Here is a 17,616-nt window from a genome sequence, read left to right as displayed (position 1 = left end):
CACGCCTGCAGTGGCGTATTGAGTCCAGAGAAGCTTAATAATGGAGCCTACATTTTGGGCAAAAACAAAACAAAACAAAAAAACACTGCATGTTTTACTTCCGGTGAGGTCAAGGAAAAGGTAGGAAAAGGAGTTAGACAATATATCGAAATATCGCAATATTCAATATATCGTAATATCGCAATACTATCGTATCGTGAATCAAGTATCGTTTTAGTATCGTATCGTGGGCATCACGCGTTGTTATTGCTCGTTTCTAGCACTCAAAATCTTACTTTTTTCCCCACTGGGTCAGTACATCAAATGACGTGTTTCAGCGGGCCAGTGGTAATTAAAAGGGGAAAAAGGGAGATTTTGATTCCTAGAAACTAGTAATGACAATGCTTGCCCTGGGCGTAAGATAGGGCCCTTTGAGAAAGAGAAAATAATCTTGAATTTGTATTCCACCGCCAGTAAAAACAAAAAACAAAAACAAAACATTTTTGCACAATGTTCCAAACTCGATCTCATTTTGCAGATTTGCATTAAAATACAGTTTTGTTCAGTCTGATTCTCTATCTCATGTTACTCAGTTTTAAACAAGCGCAAATACCTTTACGCCACGGCCCACTGCACAGTGGTGTGGCCATTGAGCCTTATGGCACTTTAGGCAATGTTTTCGGGGGACCTTAACAACATGGCCAATTGTTTTCAACATGGAAAATGGTCGTACCCCTAACCCTTCCTTAACCCGCCCACATCCCTCCAGCCTCTCCCCCTACCCCATCCCTTGAACTCCAACTCTTTACAACCTGCCTATCCCTAGCTACGACTTTTTTCCCTAGCCCCTCCCCCTTCCCTAACCACACCTCCTCCCACCGCGTGATTTCTAACCCCACATAGGATAAGCAATAACCACGCCCTGTGGCGCCGGGATTGGCCAGGAGCATTGAAGCTTGGGACTAAAGCACCTGGGTTTTTTCATCTTTTAAAATAAAGATGTTTAAAAAACTAAAATTAACAATATCATACATTATATTATGAGCTATGAACGTGAACACAACACCGTTTATATTATTGCGTGTTTTTGTAGATTGTGTACATTGTGTAGATTACAATTATTATGCTTATTATTAGTATTACTATGCTAAGGAAGGTATAGCTCATATAATATAATGTATCATATCGTTAATTTCAAGCTCAATTCTTACCCAGAGAATAGGTACAGCACTGAAAATGTAACAAGCAATAGTTTTTTAAACATCTTTATTTTAAAAGATGAAAAAACCCAGGCGCTTTTGTCCCAAGCTTCAATGCTCCTGGCCAATCCCGGCGCCACAGGGCGTGGTTATTGCTTATCCTATGTACGAATAGAAATCATGCCCTCCCACCACCCACATATACATAGCCACTCCCCCTACCCACCCCTCATACCACAACTTTCTATTACCTTACTATCCCTAGCTATGGCCCCTATTCCCTAGCCCTGCCCCTCTTTCCTCTCATTGGATTATTGGAAATAAGATATGTTTGTTTATTTATATGTACATAATGTTTTTATTACAATTAAACAATTGAAAGAAAAAAACGTCAATACTTTTCACACAAGGATGACATACTTTTGCAGACCACAGGAGCATCCACACAGCTTCCATTGAATTCCTGAAGGCTGCACAGTGTGAGAGAGCTCTCATTTCCAAAACATCTTGTTTTGACTCCAATCATCTCACTTCCTTCATCAGAGGATGGTGATGCAGGCTGAACGACAGGAGCCGCACAACCAACCTCTACACACAACACTTTAGCCTCTGCCTCGCCCCAATCACTATTACACACTTTGCTCCAGTGGCCATCATGGTAGACTTCCACTCTACCGGAGCACTGATTAGACCCATTGATCATCCTGGCATGCTCTGGAAAAAAACATTTAGAGAAAAATGAAACAAAATTCAACAATAATGCAAGAATTGATGATTAGAATTCAGTTCAATGTGTAGCACTGCTTTTTACCTTTCAACTTTCTTTGAGAGTTAAATGACAAATTACTACATTTTAACTACTTACAGGCTTTCATTGGAAGAAACTCCACCCATTTGCATACAGGCTAGCTGTATGCATCAGGGTGTGTCTCACAGCTTGACAGACATCTTGTTTCTCTAATATGGAGTGGGTTTGATATGATGACTGATAGAGGAGCACCAGAATGTTGGTGGTCACAAGTCAAAGTTCAAGGTCACTGTCACCTCACGACCGCCCGTTCCATGCTCGTTAACCCGATATCTCAGGAATGCCTTGAGGGAATTTCTTCAAATTTTTCAAACATTCACTTGGACTCGAGGATGATCTGATTAGATTTTGGTTGTCAAAGGTCAAATTTCAAGGTCACTGTGACCTCACGCCCATCCATCCCATGCTCATTAACGCGATATCCCAAGGACACCTTGTGGTCAAATCCTTGGCAGGCCAGAACAAACAGAGCAGGCCCCAAATTGATCAGCCCCAAATTGGTCAGCCATGTTTTAGACTAATTCAGATTACACAACAGAATGGTTCTGACACGCAATTCAATTAGAGTGATCCATTTTGAGGGTCATATATTCAAAGAAGCCTAAAGTCCTGTGATGTGAATCAGTGTGAGGCCCAATTTATAATATTTTATAGGGAACCAGGCCTCTTTTATGGACTATGACTACTGTAAATCATTAGCATAATAGAAAGATTAAAGTACATTTAGTATATGAACCTAAATACTCTTCTCTGGGTTTGTACACTAATAGAAAATAAGAAGACAAAACTTGCATACTTGGCTTCTCTCCAACAATTTAGAAAAATAAAAAATAAATGCAGAAGTCTCAAAAGTGAAAAAGCAACTCAAACAGTTCATAATGAAAAAGAGGAAGAAGCCTTCGCCCTGCATGAACATCATGTCTTTTATATCTTGGCCAATAATTTCGTACTCAGCATTTCTTTGCTCAAAGTGCTGACATGGGCATATTTTACATAAAAGGAAATCATTATATTTGTGACAGCTGCGATATGTTGAAGTTAAGTTGAGACCTAATCAATAATATCACTTTAGTTATTTTCGATTACTAAATGTTAGTTAATGCCACAGTTTAGCCTTTGGATTCCGTGTACTTGTAGTATGTAAGATTTACATTTTTCTTTACCATCTCTTCATCTCTTCCCTTTATTTCTTCATATTTTCCTTTTATTTTTGTCATAGTTTTTCTCTCTGATTGGCCTCAGAAGGGCATTTCTGTGGAGGATTCTGTGTGCAACCAATAGGTCCTGACTCTGGGCATTAGAGCATCTGAGCTCGATCCTTAGGCCTCTGAATCAGATGAATCTGGGTCTGAATCAGATCCACTGATCCTGACAATAATGTGAAATAAAAGTAGGCTACAGTGTGTCCTATCTCAAACTGGGCGGTATCCTATGAGTAATGAAACTTTGAATCGCATCTCTCCACTGGGTCAAATACTGACATAATCGAGATGAGTGAATAAACGGACAGTCCAATCTTAATGTCTTACCTAAACAGATGACACCAGCATCTTCTTCATGGCCACAGTTACTGCTCTTCTCATGTGTGCAGTCGATGAGCGAAGTCTCATTGCCAGTACACTGAACATTATCCATCCATATGTCTCCCTGTCCATGTCCAAAATGGGCGGTGCGTTTGGCCTCGAGAGCCGTCCCACAATCGAGCTCTCTACACACCACTTGGGCATTCTCAATGCTCCACATATCATCGCACACCGATCCCCATCTCTCTCTTTGGTAGACCTCCACTCTACCAGAGCATCGATTAGGTCCGTTGACCAGCCTAATTGCTGTTCCTGCCAGGTTAAAAAGTCAAAATGAATTTGTATTCCACTGTCAGTGAAAACATTTTGGAGAATGTCTCAAATTCTCATTTTGAACTAATTTGATTCGTCCTGCAGCTTGTCCTGTAGCTCGCCGAGCTGGCCCTGCAGCTCGCATTCGCAGCTGTGTGGCCTTGCCTGCCTTATTGGCGTGTGCACAATGTCTCCCTCTCTCTCCCTCAGTCTCTCTCCTCTCTCTCCCTCAGTCTCTCTCGTGAGCCTCAGACTCATCATCAGTGATGTCATCAGACATAATCACTGATGTCATCAGTATTTATCACTGATGATGTCATCAGTGGGACAGACAGAGAAACAGACAGACAGACCCCTAGCTCCCTTTTATATACTGATGATTGCATTGAAATACAGTTTTGTTCTGCTTGATTCTCTATCTGATATTATTATAATTTTCTTTCAAAGCAGACCATATAATCACGTACATTTGGATTTAATGGCAAATTCTCATTGGATCAATTAAGCAATTAAAAAATTAACTTCATGCTTTTTACACAAGGATAACATACCTTTGCAGACAAGAGGGGGATCCACACAGCTTCCATTGACTTCTTGAATGCTGCACAGTGCGAGAGAGCTCTCATGTCCTAAACATCTCGTTTTGACTCCAATCATCTGACTTCCCGCATCAGAGGATGGAGATCCTGCCTGAATGCCAGGACAATTCATTTCTGCACACAACACTTCCGCTGCCTTGCCCCAATCACTATTACACACCCTTCTCCACTGGCCATCATGGTAGACTTCCACTCTACCGGAGCACCGAGTAGTCCCATTGACCAGCCTGACATGCTCTGCAAACAACATTTAGAGACAATGAAACAAAATGCAACAATAATACACGAATTGACAATCAGAATTCAGTTCAATGTGCAGGATTTTTGGGATGAAAAAGGTGACTAGCTTGCATCCCTCACAGGTCACAGGTGTACATTTCCATTTCACGAAGTGTCCCCTGCAGTTTACAAAAACGAGTCTAGATGCTGGGATGTGTGATTTAACCCCCCCCCCCCATCCCATTGCTATACCCCTCACACATATTTCACATCCCACCCAAATATCAACCATTTTGTGCCTAAAAGGCAAAAAGTAAAACAGATGCCAACAAGACATTGATTAGGGCCCCAGCACTGGCACACCTAAATGGATTGGAAGTTGGAGACCCTCATTAGTGTTCTGCTTGCACCTGTTTTACTTTGGGTGGGATGTGAAATAGGCTAATGCTCTTTAAAGCTCCATTTGCATTTTTTTATTCACCAATGTCTCAACAGGCTAGCATACTTTGTAGCGTGCCTTCTGAAACCTTGGTGGATAAAAAAAATTCGGTTTGCAGTGTTTCTTCCTATGTGAGTCCAGTCAATACTGGCAGCTCATCAAGATTGCAGAGTATGTTTACTCATTCCTTTATTTTAACTTCTGCACTCCATGGTGTAACATTTTGGTTGACACACCAAATAGTTGTTAAGCAAGCGATTTGCCTCCATTGTAATGTTTACAGCTCTGTTAGTTTGCATTTAAAACAGATGAGCATGCTGGTCATATATAAACACACACACAAACTCTCAAGAATATAAAATCTGACAGTGAGCTAGTTCATCACTGCTTCTTTTCCTACATAATTGTCACCGCACACCCTTTGGCTGCCTACTATGCAGTTACAACTGTGTCGACTCGCCCAATTGTTACATATCCGTTACATAATTGTAACATAAAACTGATGTTTTTGGATATGTGTGAGATCATGTGCTAAATAAATCAGCATTGTTTTTTGGCGGAGCTCTCCTTTAAGTCTCAAAAGTTGAAAAGGAAAAAGAAGAAGTCTCTGGTCTGCATTAACTGATGTCTTGGCCAATAGTTTCTTACTCAGCTTTTTTTTCTTTTCTTTTTCTTTTGTGCTGACATGGGCAAATTTTAAATCAAAGGAGAGCATGATCATTCTAATATAGATCCTATGTTCAGTTGAAGCCTAATCATTCATATTTAGTTATTTTCAATTACCGTAAATTCCGGACTATAAGCCGCGGCTTTTTTCCCGTTTTTTGGCCCCTGCGGCTTATATAACGGTGCGTCTTATCTATGGATTTTTTCAGAAAAAAAAAAAAAAAAAAAAAAAATCTCTCTTTTTTAGCACTCTTTCTAACTATAAATCCACTTCTGTTTTAATTTCCTCTCTTGCCCTCTTTTCACCACACCGCGGACACTGTGTGCACTGTAAAAATAAACAACGGTGGTGTTGTGTTATGTTGTTTTGTTGAAATGTTGTAATACGGTAAATGGGAGCTTCCTCAAACAGCCATCTCTTCCCGACAATCCCCTCTGTGCGTGACCACTTACATATGGTAATTACGGTAAGCAAACGGCCACTCGGGCAACAACTCCCTCCCCCGACTACCAGGAGAAAATCACAAACTTCAGCGAATTCACACAAAGGAAGATCAAGGAATATTCACAACAAGACGAGCAGTAGAAGCAACACTCTCACTTACCATGGGGAAGGTACGCAGAAATTCACACGAGGCAGCTTTCAAGTTGAAAGCAGTCAATCTCGCATTAAAAGAGAGCAGCCGCCGATCAAACAGAGCAGCCGCGCGTAACCTGGGCAAAAGGGACTGTCCGTCCGGGGGAGAACTACTGAACAACTCCCTCCCGACTACCAGGAGAAAATCACAAACTTCGGCGAATTCACACAAAGGAAGATCACGGAATATTATAGGAGTGTGAAAACATCCACAATTACCAACGGGTTCCAAAACGCTGGACTGCTGCGGGATGAAGAGGATCACCGCTGCGGGGACTGCCCCCTAGTCCGATACCTCACGAGTCCGATACCTCACGAGTCCGACACCTCATGGTTTTGGGTTAGGGTCTGGGGGAGGTTAGGTTTAGGCGTGGGGGTGGGAGAGGTTAGGTTTTGGGTTAGGGTCTGGGGGATGTTAGGTTTAGGCGTGGGGGTGGGAGAGGTTAGGTTTTGGGTTAGGGTCTGGGGGAAGTTAGCCTCTTTTTTCGGACTCGTGAGGTGTCGGACTCGTGAGGTATCGGACTCGTGCCATGGCACCTGAAGGAGAGAGGAGAGTGGTTGACGAAGCCACCCTGAACCTGTTCGTTTCCGACACTGAAGATGAGGACTTTGGTGGTTTCAGTACGCAGGAAGAAGAGGAAGACGAGGATTAGTGACTTGACTTCTCTGGTTACAGGTTTGCTGCACATATAGCCTATTGTTGTGTGATTTTGTCTGGGGATTAGTGACCTGACTTTTGTTTTGTTTTGTTGAAATGTTAATAAATGGGAGCTTCCCCAAACAGCCATCGCTTTCCCGACATTCCTCTCTGTGCACGAACCCTTTCATATGGTAATTAAACATCAAAACACCCGCGGCTTATAGTCCGGTGCGGCTTATAGAAGAAAAAAATAGTCAATTTTGGTCCCGCGGCTTATACACCGGTGCGTCTTATAGTCCGGAATTTACGGTACTAGCAGAATACCCGTGCAGTGTATCGAGTGTAAATGTTGCGTTCTCTGCACGCCCAATCCGTATGGACTCTGTGCAGGCTGGCAAGCGGGAACAGACATTTCCACGTCTTGTTTGTTCCCCAGACCCATGAATGTCGTAGAATTTGTCGAAAATAGCTCACCAACAGATAGCCTACAAGAACATGCGCATATATTATATGTTTCATGTACATACAAAGAACTGCCGGATTTGTGAAACACGCATAAAAAACCCGATTTGCCTCTGCCTGGAGCTGCAGGTCGCTCTCCCAATAGTCTCATGTGGTCAGACCCAACGTCTTACGTCAGCAAGCTTCCAGCGACGGAGGCTGGTTACTGCAAGACTACTCGCCTGCACACTACAAGTGAGCAAGCCTCGCCCCCCCCCCCCCCCCCCCCCATTCACTTCGTATTGGATGCGACCAAATCACTGAAACAGCATGCTAGGATACCTGGCGTCACAAACAAGACAGGAGGAGGGGCCAAATTCAAAATAGACCAATGCAAAACGAAAAGACAGCAAGACAGCCAATGAAGCTGCAGCACCAAGAAAGCAGCGGGGCAGGGCTTCAGGCTCCCTGCACATTATAAGCGAACAATTCTCGTGGAGTCACCTTCGCCCTGTTTAGCAGCGTCACTGTCTGCAGCCCGACTGCGAGAGCCCCGCCCCCGGCTTATAGACGGGTTTCTTGTATACAAACACGAGTGGATGCGCGCGCATCCCTGGGGTAAAAGCTCTTTGTAGATTTCGCACTTTGTAGTAGATTGTAGACTATTCACGTAGATCGCACTGTTTGCAAGACGACTGCTTAATAAAAATTCAATTTCAGAGTTGGAAATGTGTGTTTGCCTTTCTTTTGCAAAAAATATGTATGGTTTGCTGACATAATTTCGCTACTTTGGCCGTTTTGTTGTTGAGCCGGTCCCTTTAATTGACAAAGCATGGGCGTTCACCTTCGTTAACCTACTGACCCACTGCCACACAGCTAGCTAACGTAAACAAACATCTGACAGGTAGCTAGTAGCTAGCTAGTCCATGCCAGGGTGAGTAAAGATGCCTATCGATTATATTGTAAGCCTATGTAGCTCTGACCGCGCCGATTACCTGAATAAATTGGTACTAAGCAATGGTGAGAAATTACCAGATCCATATTCTATTCCGGACAATGAATGGATTTTAGATATGTCCAAGTGGCCCGCCATTATATGGCCAGATATCTACACATATCTCATAGAGAAGCCAAGTGTTTACACAAAAGAAAATCTGCGTGCATACAAATCCTTGGATGCCTATAATTACGTACTTTGTGGAAATGTACATGAGGTCAAGTATCATGATACGGGTTCAGGGTTTTGTATTTTGAGGGCAGGTGTCCTACCTAGCCAAAGACAAGGCTTAAAAACAAAACCATACGATGCCTGGGTTTACGTGCATAAGGACCTTGGCTACATATTAACAGCAAACTGCACATGCATGGCAGGGTAAGTATCAAACAACAGATAATCTGAGATCATGATTTCACACACTTTTTTGGCTAATAACCTACCCATCGCTCCAGTCTCGCCTCTTGTTGCAGTCATGCTGCAGCCATCATGTGCCAGGTTGAACTATCAGGGCGCAGACGCACCGAGGAGGAGGTTGCTTGCACATCCAAAGCAAATCAGTGGAAGGACATGTCCAGAAAAAAAGTAGAGCCACAAACCCTGAAGAACATCAACTTCAGCCGACCAAAACGACATCAGACAGAGTTGCCCCAATTACGTCACGCACCAACACCACAAAATGTACCAGGTAAATAAGAGTGAAACACTGGCTGCAGGTTATTAAGCCACGGGTGATGCGTAAATGCGCTGGTACTTGGTGAACTATTACGCACACCCTCATTCAGGTGTGTAGTGCTTACCTGGAGAACTTGGGGAGCGCACCTATTGGGAACAACTCCCCCCCCCCCCACCACCAATTTTACTATTGTAAAAACAAACAAAAAGTGTGGGAGCTCCCCTGTGCTCCCACAGCACTACACCCCTGTCTGTACCCAATAGGCGAATCAATAGCCTACCTAATAATTTCACTAATTTCTCACAGCACTAAATTGAATATCTAATTTAACATAAATGATTTTGATAAGACTGTTACTGTAAAACGACCCCCTTTTATGCTATTGCTTACATACTTTCCCTGCTACACACAGCAATTACAACTGAAGATCTCCAGGCTCTGCAAAAGATATGTCCAAACGCTGCTCTGTTTACATCCATCAACACAGCTGCAGACTCTGAGACAGATACAGCATCAGAAACAGAAGATGAACTCCCCGAGCCCCTGACAGCTATGCATGACCCATCTGCTAGGGACCTGTCGTCAACTGACCTTAGCGAGAAGTGCAAAGCCAGCTATGACAAAATGAGAAGGCAATGCACAGCTAACAGACTGGAACATCTACAGGACGTCACTAAAGAGCAGGCACAGTGCACAACATGGAACATCCATCGAGTGGGACGTATAACGGGCAGTAGCTTTCACAGGGTTATTAAATGCAAGGAGTCCTCAGTTGAAAGTGTTGTTAAACAGATAATGCAGTATGAATCCACAGATCTCACTGTTCCAGCTGTCATGTGGGGAAGGCAAATGGAAGATACTGCACGGCAATCTTACCAAACAGAAATGAGTAAGTTACACAAGGACTTGACTGTAAAAAAAGTGGGTCTAAGAGTGAAAGCAGATGAGCCATACCTGGCTGCTTCTCCTGATGGAGTATTCTCCTGTGCCTGCTGTGGAACAGGGCTGTTGGAGATTAAATGTCCATACAAGTACAAGGAGGGACTAGAGGGGTCAGAGTCTGATGCATCATTTTGCCTTGACAAAAACTATGATCTGCGACCTACTCACCAATATTACACACAGATTCAATTACAAATGTATGCTTGTCAAATGGACAAATGTGATTTCATGGTGTGGACCAAGACAAGCACCATCATTTGCCGGCTATGGAGAGATGAGTCCTTTCTCCAAGAAAATATTCCCAAGGCTGAGGTCTTCTTCATGGACCACCTCCTTCCAGAACTTATCTGTCGCCGCAAAGACCCCGACCTGGCTGAAGAGATCAAATGTCTCTCCTGCAAAAGGCCTAGCTTTGGGAAAATGATCAAGTGCCCAGACTGCTGCCAACACTTCCACTATCCATGTGTGAACATTACCAGATACTCCAAAAAATGGAAATGTGGATGCAAATAGATCCCAATAATGCATGGAGACAAGTGCAGTTGCAGACACTGGAGAAAAAAATCAAAATTAACAAGCAAGAAAAAGTCTTAAAAATTCACCTCCAAACAGAAATGTTATTTCTCTTCATTTTGTATTAATTATTCACATGTGTTATAGATGAGAACATTTTACAACTGCATTTCTCTTTTAGTACATGTTGCTTTCATTAGTTTGCATTTAAAGCAGTGGTTCTCAATGTGGGGTCCAGGGGATTCTGGGGGTCCCCACTAATATTTTCATTACAAGTTAACACGATTAGAGAATGTTGAACAATGACTGTGATCATAGTTTCACTGTTATATCTCTACATAAAATACAGAGATTGCTGGGATTCTGGAGAAAATCAGAACTAACAAAACTATTCCCAGATTTTGGTCCATTGCCCTAATGTGGACAAAATTATTTTTTGAATCACAGTTAAAACATTGTCAGTTGATGCATAAAGAACTCCCAGCTATTAAGGAGAAAATAAATCAAATGTTAGAAGATGATCACTCTGAATTGCTGTCATATGAAAGTGTGTTGCAATATCAAAAATATCTGTTATGTGTCCCATATAAATGTTCTTTTAACACAGTTAACGCCGGGCTACCACAGTCCGCCTAATGTTGGTGAGACCAGCACATATGGTTACAATGTCATCTAGCATATCGACTTGGCTGATGGGTATCACAGTGTTCAGTATCTGAAAGGTTTTAAGCTGACCTATCACTCGTTCCACATGTATGCGGACTCTTGATAACTGCCGTGAAGTGTCAACACAGGAACCAGGCAACTGAGCCTTCCCCTTAGTGAAACTTGGGATTCTCAATGTTGCTCCTACACTGGCCAATTCCTCTCTAACAAGGAAACCTCTATCTGCAAGGATCTCATCCCCATGCTCAAGTTTCCCCAAAAAGCCAGAATGTAAAGTTATTAGCTTGTCAGATGCACGACCTCCCCACCCATCAGACAAAAACGATATGGCTCCTGCTGGTGTTATTCCAATCAGATACTTGATTGTGTTTTGGTGCTTGTAATTTGACCAGGTTTCAGCCCTTGCCTTTAAATTGTATGTTCTCTCTATAAAAAACTCAGTACAGTCTATAATACAACGACACTTCTTAAATTGAGGTTTAAAAGACTTGGGCATGTTTGCTCTCACTGCATCCTTATCAGGCCACGCGATCAAAGGCTTCAATGTTGAGGACAACAAGGGAATCCACTCTCTTAATATTTTTGATACAGTTGAGAATGGAAGTCCAAATCTGTAGGCAAGGTCTCTGTTGCTGAGTCCAAGTCGGACTTTCATTAGAACCAAAAGGAGGTGGTTCTCCCAGCTTAAGCCACCCTTAAGCACAAGTTTGCTTTTTTTTACAATATCCAACAGCCACCTGAAAGCCTGCACTGACTGTAACCCAGTAAAAAAAAGTATTTTAGAGTTCATGTCTTTTATAGAATCAAACCCAAATTTGGACTGCTTAAGCTGCTGCTTCAGTTGTTTATTCTCGTCCTGTGTGGCCTCCAGTTCTCTTTTCACAGCATCATAATCATCACGGAGCTGCTTGTACTGCAGGTTGAGCTGGTCCATCTCTTTTTTGGGCACCATCTCGCCTTCATCTGCAACGCAAAAAAGGAGAACAATTACTTAACTCTTGTGTCACAGACATGCATGCAACGCACACACACATAGAACATCTGTTTCTTTATCACACTAACACTAAAATAGTCTGATTGCACATACCTTCAGAGGATTCAATAGGACCCGCCTCAGTTTCACCTGTGGGGCTGGTAACAGGGGCCGTAGTGTCATCGCGCCTTCTCTTTCTTTCATATCTATGACAACAGTCGAGTATGGTCAAGTTAACGTGCTAAAAAATTATCAACATATTAATTGATAACAATGCAATAACATAAAGAAGGACACACACATATATCTTATATTCTCAGATACTAAACAAGCTACATTACCAAGATAGGTTAGATTATATTATATTACAAATGATGACTGAATGGCCATACCGTAACTTTCTACATGACATGACACAGACCTTGCCAGCTTTCCTGTGGTGTTTCGGCGGGTGCTGTGTGAAAACACTGATGGAACAAAATCTGGACTCTCATAATCCATTGACGGTGCTCCTGATAAGAGAGAGTAAGCTGTAAGTTAGCTGCTAATTGTTTAACCAACATCAGTTTGACATTTTACAAACCAGGAACTGCAGCCATAACGTTAATGAGCACCAACCGGACAAAATCAATCATTAATGTCTATTCAGAGTTAAAGAAAGCTGTATAATACATTTAATGCACAACAACTTTAGTTGGACAGTTAGTCAAAGTTATGCTATGACTGACTAACATTAGTTATCCCATTTCAGGACAGTGTTGTCAGCTTACTGACAGGCAGCTACTGCACAACACAGCCGACACAGCTGGCAAAACAGACAGTGAAAACACAGCCCTGAAAGGGCCTATCATGAGCTATCACTGGTATGAATCATACAATGACAGCGTTAGCTAAGTTAGCTACTCATTATTTGTTGTTGTTAGCAAACATAAACATAACGTTAGCCTACCAGATATGAAGTGAGCACCGCACAGACTCTCGTCGCCTTTAGGACCAGTGGGACCCCAATCTTCCCTTTTAATGGCCTGGAGCCATAATTTCCTTCTGTTTTTTGCAAATGGATGAGATCCCCGCGGTATATTGTACATCTTCCATCCGTCTTTTTGACGGTTGGTACAGTTTACAGCGCCACAGCTCCTTGTCATGTCTGTCTCGGTCTGTCTGCCTCTGTGTTTTGACTGTGTGGAGCGGCTTCCTTCCTGCTTTCTTCCTACCCCGATCGTGCGCGCGCATCTACGTGATGACGTTGCACATGAACCCGTCTATTCGCATGGTGGAGGCAGCGCAGCCATTGTGCAGCATGGCCAAGTTCGGTCATTAAACTGCGCATTCGGCAATTAATCGACCCCTAATTACCTAATAAAAAAAATCTGGCGCCGTTAGGTCACCTGCAGTGGTGTTCTTTTACACTTCCTGAAAGATTCAGCACGATCCCACGTAAAATGGCATAGCTGTGGCCAAACACAATTTCTGCTCACTCACACACAGGCACTTCTCATTCTTATTATAATGTAGGATTAAATGTTAGTTAATTGCTCAGTTAAATATGAGTAGGCTACAATGTGTGTCAAATGAGCAGTATTCTAATGCAACTGGCATTTCTCATGACAGAAGGAGCAAGAGTCTGGGTGGCTCAAGTACAGTGTTGTACATGAACGAGCGCCCTTTAGCGTCTGCAATATTGGCAATTCTATTAGGTGGGGGGATAGCACGGAGTAGCTCATTAAAAAACCTGAATCAATAAACGTGAACTATAGTTCCTTTTTGGGATTGTGAACACAGTTCAGAATTCAAAATTGTTAAATATGAACGTGAACTACTTCATTTTAATCTGTGTGAACTGAACTTTGAGCTAGTTCTTGTGAAGTGTGAACTTGCACAATGCTGGTCAAGTACTGACATAAGATAATAATAATAATTCATTGATTTTATATAGCACTTTTCAATGACCCAATGACAATATGGGTACACAGAAAACAACATGAAAACGCGCAACAGGCAATAGATACAAATAACAATTGAATACAATAACACATGAATCAGGGATATATGGAAACAGAGGGGAGGGACGGAGTGTGTGCGAGGGACAGGGGCCAGAGAGAAGTGAGGGAGGTGGGGAAAAAAAGGGGGTGGCAGCCAGGTTGGAGGAGGTGGTTAAGGATAAGGGAGGTTGTAAGCTTGGGAGAACAGGTAGGTTTTGAGTCGGGATTTAAAAGTGGAGAGTGAAGGTGAGTCTCTGACAGGCTGGGGGAGGGAGTTCCAAAGTCGGGGTGCTGCTCTCGAGAATCCTCGATCTCCAACGCTTTTGGATTTGGATGGTGGAATGGTGGAATGGTGAGGGGAACAGTGGATGAGGATCGGAGGGGTCGGCTAGGGCGATGGGGGAGAAGGAGGTCAGTGAGATAAGATGAGTGAATAAATCGACAGTCCAATCTTAATGCTTACCTGAACAGATTACACCGGCATCTTCAGAATGGCTGCAGTCATGGTGCTTTCTATGTGGGCAGTCGATGAGCGAAGTCTCATTGCCAGTACACTGAACATCATCCAGCCAGATGACTCCCCGTCCTCCTCCAAAGTGGGACCCTCCTTTGGCGTCGAGAGCTGTCCCACAATTGACCTCTCTACACACAACGTTGGCATTGTCAATGGTCCACAAATCATCACACACTGATCCCCAGCTGTCTCTTTGGAAGACCTCCACTCTACCGGAGCACCGAGAAGGCCCAACCAGCCTAATTTGATAACAATCTGTTGAATATCAAATATATATCACTATGAACTCAGTACTTTTCTTCAAGCCTGCATGGGCTTTCAGTCTGGTGATCATTGATGCATAGTTTTAGCTATAGAAAATGAAGGGAATTTACTGACCTGTATACAGTGATAGATTCAGTAGACCTATGTACAGCAGAAGTCAGAGAGATAATAAATTGATGACAACTGCTCATGGATTTGGTCATGAATAATTTAAACAGAACTGTGTAGTAAATACACAGCAGCTGATTTGTACATGTGCAGTATCACTATTGTTGCTTACCCGTGGTATTTGGAACATCTGATATTTTATTTAGGTGAACATTGTATGTTTTTTTTAATGTAAAAAGTTATATCATAATAGTGCTGTTCTTGTGGAGCAGTTTATCTACTTTGAAATAATGTTCGCCATAGGCTTTGGAGAAGGAGCATAATGAAAAACAGTTCACCTCAAGACAAACAAAAGAAGTAAAGAAAGATAATAAAATATGTATAAAAAGATCTCTTTTGTGGAATTTTGGGGGAAAACAGCTATTTTCAATATACTATATTTATATATTTTAGCTGGAGAATTTAATATTTTGAATGAACATTAGAAAATTAAAACTCACCTATTGACAGATAAAGAAGAAAATGCATTTCTTTGGTCTTTATAGCAGAAATGAAGAACATAATGTGTCCTCAGTGTGGAGCAAATCCTGCAACAGAGGTCCAAAACTCTAAACTGCACAAATCCTGTGACCGGAATGAAAAGCAGAAGAACAGAAAACACTACACTACAGTATTAAAAAAAAGGTGTCCACCCGCTATGCCGACCACTCGCAATGTCGACCTTAGGTTTAGGCGTGGGGGGTGGGAGAGGTTAGGTTTTGGGTTAGGGTCTGGGGGAGGTTAGGTTTAGGCGTGGGGGTGGGAGAGGTTAGGTTTTGGGTTAGGGTCTGGGGGAGGTTAGGTTTAGGCATGGGGGCTGGGAGAGGGGAGGTCGGAACTGCGAGAGGTCGGAACAGCGACATGGAACCGAAAAACCCCCCACAAAAAACCAAGTTGCTTATTTCAGCAATTTTACAGGATGGAGAGGCTCAGATCCTTGAGAACTAGTCTGACTGGGTTGAAGCAGCATGGTGGACTTAGCTCTCTCATTGGCGCTGACCATTTCAGTCGGTGCCGGATGGAAATCCCATTCCGCTCTGACTGCGGCTGTGACCATATTTGGATTTCCTTTCCACGCCCCCCATGTTGAATCTGTATGCCTCTGCTGCTGTACGTGTCGAATCTGCCGAGCTCAAATGCCTGCGCCGCTGCCTTTGAAACAATAACAACAGCAGCGCTAGTCGCTAGCTCGTTGCTACACGCTGAAAACGATTAATGTGGATTATGCAATGAAGCAGCCTGCATGGTACGTTCGGTGGATGGCTGGCTTTAAAGAGCCTTTTTCCACTCAAGTCCACAATAGAAAGTGTCCCCAGCCAGACTCTCCTCGCCCCTTTGCTGGGAGTGTCTGGTAATTAAGCGAGACTACTTGAGAACCAACTCACTTAAAAAGTTTCAAACTATTTGGGACCCGTTTCTAGCCTACCTCAACGAGGTTATAGGGGCAGTGGGTGACTTGTCTGGCTGGTTTCTGATGGATGCCTTCTCTCATCTCGCATCTCTTAAGGAGCGTTCACACCGAGATATTTATTTTTCGCTCTGTCGCTCAAGTCAACCCTTTGGAATCGCTCTGTCGCTGTGTTTAAATCGCTCATCAACAGGCACACGAAATGACGGACATGTGGGGGATATAACGTTACGCAATGTCATGCTGTTTGTCCACTACGAGCCACCGTCATTGTTTACAAGCTAAGCCTATCAGCGTGCTCCTAATGCGAGCTCCATACCGGTAGTACAGACTTCACTTCATGTCAGCTGTCAGGCTGTCAATGTGGTTTGTTGCCACACAATAAACCAGCGGTTTGATCCAAGCCAGAGTGATCCTTGACTCGCTCTCACACCAGGGGCGTTTCTAGGTCCTGAAGACATTGGGGGCTTTAGCCAGGTCCCCCGACGGGGAGGGGGGGTAAGGCTGGAGGGAACTCCCCTCCCCCCACCAAGAAATTTAGGTTTTTCCAATCCGTCAATACCCATGTTGTGAGTCATTTGAGATGGATACAGAAGAACAAGATTAGTGGGTCTCGAGGTCCAGGGACCACCAGAGGTCCTTGATAGGGTTCTGGCGGGAGTCTACTTAGCAAATTTACATATTTTATTTTATTAAATATTATATCTCAATGGTACGAACCCCCCCAGTAACTCCTGTGAAGGTATTTTATTAAGGTACACGCTTCCTGTAAACCTAAATTCGGATGGTGCCGTTTTTGTATCATATGGTAGTTTTATTTTGAAACTTAGAGCAGACGTAGTGATGTTATATCTACGCTACTTGACGTAAGGTGTGCTCACCGGCCGGTCGCAAAACACATGTCGCTCTTCAACCTACGGTTCTATCTAATCAAAAGCGCCTAGCTGGAATTGGGAACAACGTATTGTTTGTTGTAATGGTTTAATGAAGCAGTGATGTGTGGTTTTGTTTAATGTAACTGTGAAGTGAAGGCATTGTTATTGTGACAGTCATGCTAACGTTAGCTTCTATAGAC

General features: G+C 43.0%; 1 protein-coding gene across 2 annotated transcripts; it reads right to left on the bottom strand.

The window, feature by feature from the left end:
- Positions 1 to 10,697: 10,697 nt before the first annotated feature.
- On the bottom strand, positions 10,698 to 13,423 carry LOC310781943 (uncharacterized protein). 2 transcript variants are annotated; one of them, XR_014552996.1, is made up of 4 exons: positions 13,176 to 13,423; positions 12,619 to 12,738; positions 12,341 to 12,432; positions 10,698 to 12,216 (listed from the first exon to the last, which is right to left on the bottom strand). XR_014552996.1 is itself a non-coding variant. In XM_083642582.1 (4 exons), the coding sequence occupies exons 1-4, from the start codon at positions 13,369 to 13,371 to the stop codon at positions 11,195 to 11,197; spliced, it is 1,401 nt and encodes a 466-aa protein (XP_083498708.1). In that variant the 5' UTR covers positions 13,372 to 13,423; the 3' UTR covers positions 10,698 to 11,194. The 2 variants fall into 2 exon arrangements, 1 of the variants encoding a protein (XP_083498708.1); XM_083642582.1 differs by having other exon boundaries at positions 12,648 to 12,738.
- Positions 13,424 to 17,616: the final 4,193 nt, after the last annotated feature.

The sequence above is a fragment of the Poromitra crassiceps genome, assembly GCF_964638095.1.
Source record: "Poromitra crassiceps genome assembly, chromosome: 9".
In the NCBI taxonomy this organism is placed as follows: Eukaryota; Metazoa; Chordata; class Actinopteri; order Beryciformes; family Melamphaidae; genus Poromitra; species Poromitra crassiceps.
Note: the sequence above shows the minus strand (reverse complement) of the source record. Positions and strands in the feature narration are given on the sequence as shown.

Excerpts from the sequence above, each read along its gene's own strand:
- LOC310781943 (XM_083642582.1), bottom strand. The coding sequence starts at position 13,371 with ATGACAAGGAGCTGTGGCGCTGTAAACTGTACCAACCGTCAAAAAGAC. Across the intron at positions 12,739-13,175 it reads CGGTGCTCACTTCATATCTG|GAGCACCGTCAATGGATTAT; the intron begins GTAGGCTAACGT and ends CTCTCTTATCAG. Across the intron at positions 12,217-12,340 it reads TCCTATTGAATCCTCTGAAG|ATGAAGGCGAGATGGTGCCC; the intron begins GTATGTGCAATC and ends TTTGCGTTGCAG.